Here is a 6153-nt window from a genome sequence, read left to right as displayed (position 1 = left end):
AAATGCATGATGCAACACATATTTAATTCTAACTACTATTTTTGGATTTTAAATATTTGATTTGTTTGTGTTTTTTTTTAATTTTCAAATTTGTTTGTGATTTTCTAAATAGAGGCGAAAAATAAGAGTGGAGAGATACGGGCTACCGAAGCAAGCTTCCAAATCCGAGCAAAATTTGTCCACTTTACTCCATGATTCCCGAATATTCCTCCTCGAAATAAAGAACAAAAAAATAGTGAGAAAACAAGCTAATCCGAAAGATTAAAAATAAAGGAGCGAAAAATTAATTTCGATCCCCGGCAGCGGCGCCAAAAACTTGATGTGCTCAAAATAAGATTTTGAAATTAATCGCAAGTGCACGATCCCGTTTTAGTAATATAAGATTCGTTCCAAGGACTAAATTTATTTTCGCGAAAACTTAATTTTTAACTTAATGAAATTAGAACCAAAGATTTTGAGGAGAGTATCTTAATTTAAATGACTTTTTTTTAAAAATTAAAAATTAAATTTTTATCAAAACTAATTTAAAATAAAAAACACTAAATAAGTTGCTAATACATGAACCGGCTGCGAGTTGACTAAACAGATCATAAACAAAATCGAACTAACAGCGAAAACAAAAAGAAACAAAAACAAACACTGATGCAAGTTTAACTTAAAACAAAATAAAAAAAGGAAAAAACAAAGAAATGAAAAGAAATCAGTAGCAGCGCGTGAAAACAGACTAAAACAAAACATGTACGCCGGACTTCCGCAAACAACCAATTACACGAGACTCGCCGGAATAAATGGGGGTCGTCGGCATAGCTTAAATCTCGCCGGAAAATTGATTTGATCGGAAAATTTAGCCATTCCAAATATAACAAATAAAACCCCACTAATCTCTAAACCAAATTTAACACCAAATTCTACACTAAATAGTCTCTAAACTACCCATTTTTTTAACAAAACAAGACCCAAATCAAACCAAATCAACTCTAAACTACACCAAATTTCAAATCTAGCCTAAACATAATATTTTCAACATAAACCCACTAACCTCAAGTCAAAATCATAAACTAAAATTTACACCCAAAAGCCCTCAAGCATACCAAAATCAAGAACAAGGAGAACACCAAATCTTACCAAACTAACTCCAAATCACACAAAACTTTAAAACTAGCTTATCTACCAAGTTTCTAACAAAACACCATCAAACTACAAACCAAAATATCAACTAAATCATTGAACCCACTAATAATATTGAGAATTAAAAGGGGCTCAATCTAAATACTAAAAAATGCAAGCTTAAAACATATAATTAGGCTCCTTTCAATCCACAAGTAATTTTGAGTCTCATGTGGTTAGAGAAAGATTTCATAGCCTAGAAGTAAAAGTAAAGAGCAAGATTTAAGAACAAAAATGAATACTTGTATTGATATAATAAAAGTGTTTACAAATTTAGAGTGCTACTACTAGATCTACTACATAAAAGAGAGGCTACTAAAAATATGAAATCCTAGGTTCGTTGAAACATGATGGGGAGGTGTGTATTTATAGGGGGAAATTAGGGTAGAGGGGGGGTGTAGGTGTCCCATCTAGATGCTTCCTTGAGAATATTCCCTTATGATTCTTTTCTTCCATCTTTTTCTCTTTTTTGCTTTATTCTTTTATTTCTTCAAGCATTTGCAATATTCCTACAAAAAAGACAAATAAACAAATAAATAAGTGAGAACAAGCAATAATTAGGCATTTAAAATATACAAAAATATGCACTTATCAGCTGACTTGGTTAATCGATTTGGCAAAAAACAGAAACAGGTCAAGTTCAACATTGTTGACGACAGGTTAGACTCTCTTTTTCAAAATATATCTATTCACTGTCATGTTAGTATTAACTATAAATCATTTTTCCTCATAGGTTCTCTGTCAATGTTTGTTTCTGGGACAATATGGCTGAAAAATTCACCGAAGCCATTGAAAAGGTTGAGGAATACCCTACTATAATTATAATATCAAGTGCAAAGGTGACTTCTTGGCAACCTCCAAAGACAAATGCCAAACAATACGAGCTAGCAAATGTCACAGCAACTGTATTCTACCTTAACTATGACGATGAGAGTGTTGCTGCTCTAAGAAACATGTAAGTTTTCAATACTTATTACTTATATTATACTTATTCATTAAGTTAATAAAACAACCAACAAAACACGACAAAATACAGGCATGCAAGAGGACTTTTTGCAAAATACAACTTTGTCAACCATGTAAAACCTAGATACGAAGAATTAACAGTCAGACAGGTCAAAAACATACAAATCCATTATGTTGAGGAAAAAAAATTCTTATTAAATCAATTTAGATCATTAACGTTGTGTTTTAGTAATTTATCTAATACACACTGCAGAAACAAATTATTTGCAAAGTCAAAGTCAAGAAAGTCTTGGAAACCGGAGTATGGTACCGCTACCATTGCACTTCTTGCTATAAGCCAATTGAAATGCAAAATGGAAATCTTAAATGCTATAGATGTACTGATAGAAACGTCCCAGAACCAGATTTGAGGTACTCTGGATCATTTTAGCGTTTTAAGCCCAATTGAAATGCAAAATGGAAATCTTAAATGCTATAGATGTGCTGATAGAAACGTCCCAGAACCAGATTTGAGGTACTCTGTATCATTTTAGCGTTTTAAGCCACAATTATAATATCATAACCAATATAGACAAACTCAGTCATACTCAAAATTTACCTACCTAATAGAAACAAAATCAACAGGTGGGAAATTTCAATCCTCGCGGAAGATGAAACTGGTCAAATTGATATTGTCTTATTGGATCGGGAAATAAGAAGTATTTTCAATTTCACTGTGAGAGACTTTGATGATGAGGTAAAAATTACTACCAACACAACTACCTCACAATATTTCTTTATCTAAGTCTTATCAGCTTTGGTAATTTCTATGATAAAGGTCCTACAATCGGAGAGGGTCCCTACAATTTTGAAGGCCCTGGAAAAACAGATTTTCACCATCAAACTGCAGATTAAGGAAGCAAACATCTTGAGACAGTTAAAATCATACTATGCAACGGGAGTGTCTGTATCCCAATCTGCAGTTAGTAATATTACAGAGGAAACTCTTACTCCTTCAACTTCTATTGCGAACACACTAACTCAAGTAATAGAATTAATGTAAATCATAATGTCCTACTTAGAAAATAAAGAAATTAATGTGGGAGATAAATATTCATGCAGGAATCGGGACCAAGCTGTCATTTAGAAGACTTCTACGACCCTAACATCAGGAGTCCCGAGGTGGATAAAAGGCCTCAGTGGAAGAAGAAACTAACCAAGAAATTGTTATACTGGAATACGCATGAAATAACAACCTCTTCTTCTCTCATGCATTTGAAATTATGCGGATTTTAATTTCTATATCTCAATGTCTGCACTACTATTAAGTAATCTAAAGTAGCTACTCTGTTATTCTGAGAATGTTATGTAATGTTATGATATTATATCATTCCCACTTGAAACAAAATCCTAAAACAAATCATTTTTATCATTAAACCAATTTTGAAAATGATACGTTAACATTCATAAAATTCAAAAAACTAACTTAACGAATTCTTCAATAGACCGTATAATCATCCTGAATAGTGTAGATAACCCAGAAGGATTCATAGACAAGATCTATAAACATCGAGGAAGAATTTCGAATTTGAACCTGCCCTTCGGAAAAAACATATGTCCCTGACTTTCAGTTCCAAATCTTTCCATAGTACATTCCATCCAGAGTGCAATTCAGCCCTCTTGCTTCTCTTCTTCAACATAACACTCCACCGACTATCCCCGTGACGTATATCCAGAGTCTCACATTGACCAAAATCCTCTAAAACACCATGAAATTTGACTGGAATAGTCTGTATAGTTAAGCAGCTGTCATACAAAAAGTTCTACGTTCACATTCAACAGTAAAAATTAATCAATTGAAAAAGAACATACCACCCCAAAATCATATTCCAGAAGATGAGAAGGCTTCACTTCAATTTCAAAATAACCATTTGTGTGCACTGAAAATTTATGTTCGAGTTTAGTCAATACTCATAATTTTTTGCTAAATCGATATGTAATAAATATTATTGTGGTATAAAGTATTAAAATACTTACTAATGGCCCTCTTCTCCACGCAATCTTTACCAAAACCACGAACGATAAAAACATTGTTACCATTATAGGTTAGCACCATGGAATCGAACCTTGACATTTTGTGCATCTTATAGAATTCCTGCAGCCCAAGTAAACTACCTTCTTCGTTGTCATAACGACCATCCAACACAGAACCATTACTCAGTTCATAAGTAATTCTGCGAGGGACTGTACTACCATACTTTGACATAAATTTTTGGGATAGTTTCTAATATTCAGCATGAAAAATAAATAACCTATTAGTAGTTCGAAACCAATTCATAATTATTTCAATTTAGTGCCTACATTAGTCTCACCAGAGGTCTCCAACGACTGGAAACTTTGTAGATAACCTTAATAAACATACACTTAAAAGGCAAATGCATTCCTACAATGATAACATTGAACATGCATTAGTACTAAAATTACATTAAAATTAAAATACATAAGAAAATATTTTCATACCTGGTGTAGCCTACATGACATTATTAGTATCTAAAAGATAAACTTCAAATTTCTGACCACCAAAATACTTGAAACTGAGAAACTGGAATTGTTTAGCGGATAACTTCATCAAAAGCCTATGCATGCCGGAAAAAGTACCATCCAGCTATGAGAAGGTAATCCTGAACTCTTCTCCATCCATTGTTTTGACGACTACAGTCCTTGGCAGAAAATCCCCAAATCGCTCAACAAATGGGCGGGGCAATTTCTAAAAAAAATATCAGATAAAGTTATATATTTTAGGGAAAAAGGAGTAAACAGGTGAATAGAAATTGTCGTCGCTTACCAAACGGTCAGAGAGAGCAGAATCAGGGCCATATAAAATGGGCTTCAAAAATTCCATCGGGAATGTTGACTGAGAACCCATGGATCGATATCTACTAAAAATTAATAACAAGATCTTAATCACAAAGAGATGCAGCATAAAACAATATACTTTAACAGATTAGTGTATGCACAGGACATGCATATTGGAAAAAAGATTAATCGTTTGTAAGAAAGAGGTTACCAGATTTGGTTTGAGAGAGAAGGAGGTGAGAGTGAAGAGTTTGCTGAAAAAGGAAGCAATAAATAAGCACCGTCATGTAATGAAAAAGTAGTGCAATACGTTATTGTGCTTAATGTGCTACTCCATTTATGGCAAATTTCGTTTTTGACTCTATTCAGTTTTTTTCAAGGCTATAAATAACATACGTTTTAATAATTTTGTAAAACATTACATTTTCCGAAAAATGGATTTACATATATACTTATATTCACAAAAAACAAAAGGAAACAAAAAAAGGGATTCTATGTTCAACCTAGACATTAACATCAAATGGATGAAATCATATAAATATCTTTTTCGTGAAGTGACGTTCAATAACTTAAAAACGTAATTAAAAAACCAATAAAAATTACAGCGGTATGTTAACAAAAACATTGAATAAGATTACATTTTAGTAAAAAAAACAAACTTTTTTTACAACAAAAATTTATAAACGAAGGAAATATGAAAAAGTCTATTTATCTGATATATTTACAACTTTATCATAAAATCTGTATTCTTTGTATTTAATGTCTTAACATTTTAGAGTAGGCATCAGGTATATAAAATAATATTAAATTACTAAAATTGGTGGCATCTGTTGAGTTATAATTGAAACCCTATAATGCTGGGGGCAGGTATTTCTATTTTATCATATTCTTCAACCCAAGAAATCAACTACAAACATTTAGTTCTGACTTTATGATGTGTATCGGTGGTGGATTTCTACGGCCTCCAACAACATAACTGTTTGAAGAATAATTTTTTAAAAATCAAAAACAAAATTCAAATAATTTCTTTTGTTTCAGCAATTTATATTAACAAAAAAATGAAATGAAAAAAACACTTTTTCTTCACATTTTAGCTCGCGGCAGCTGGCACCATCCTAGTTTACATATAGCAGTACATGTTTTGTGACTAAAGAGATTGGCGTCAATGTTGTGTATGAATGGGAA

At 32.3% G+C, this 6153-nt stretch overlaps 1 protein-coding gene across 1 annotated transcript; it reads right to left on the bottom strand.

Annotated features, from left to right (window-relative positions):
• Positions 1–1395: 1395 nt before the first annotated feature.
• On the bottom strand, positions 1396–5311 carry LOC108200909 (uncharacterized). The gene is made up of 8 exons (XM_017369180.2): positions 5180–5311; positions 4958–5048; positions 4633–4879; positions 4485–4555; positions 4150–4396; positions 3985–4052; positions 3707–3902; positions 1396–1676 (listed from the first exon to the last, which is right to left on the bottom strand). The coding sequence occupies exons 4-8, from the start codon at positions 4551–4553 to the stop codon at positions 1642–1644; spliced, it is 615 nt and encodes a 204-aa protein (XP_017224669.1). The 5' UTR covers positions 4554–4555; positions 4633–4879; positions 4958–5048; positions 5180–5311; the 3' UTR covers positions 1396–1641.
• Positions 5312–6153: the final 842 nt, after the last annotated feature.

Source organism: Daucus carota, chromosome 9 (genome assembly GCF_001625215.2).
Source record: "Daucus carota subsp. sativus chromosome 9, DH1 v3.0, whole genome shotgun sequence".
In the NCBI taxonomy this organism is placed as follows: Eukaryota; Viridiplantae; Streptophyta; class Magnoliopsida; order Apiales; family Apiaceae; genus Daucus; species Daucus carota.
This window is presented reverse-complemented; position numbering and strand designations above follow the sequence as displayed.

Excerpts from the sequence above, each read along its gene's own strand:
- LOC108200909 (XM_017369180.2), bottom strand. The coding sequence starts at position 4,553 with ATGCATTTGCCTTTTAAGTGTATGTTTATTAAGGTTATCTACAAAGTT. Across the intron at positions 3,903-3,984 it reads TGGAATATGATTTTGGGGTG|ACTATTCCAGTCAAATTTCA; the intron begins GTATGTTCTTTT and ends TTAACTATACAG. Across the intron at positions 1,677-3,706 it reads ATGTTTTTTCCGAAGGGCAG|GAATATTGCAAATGCTTGAA; the intron begins GTTCAAATTCGA and ends TCTTTTTTGTAG.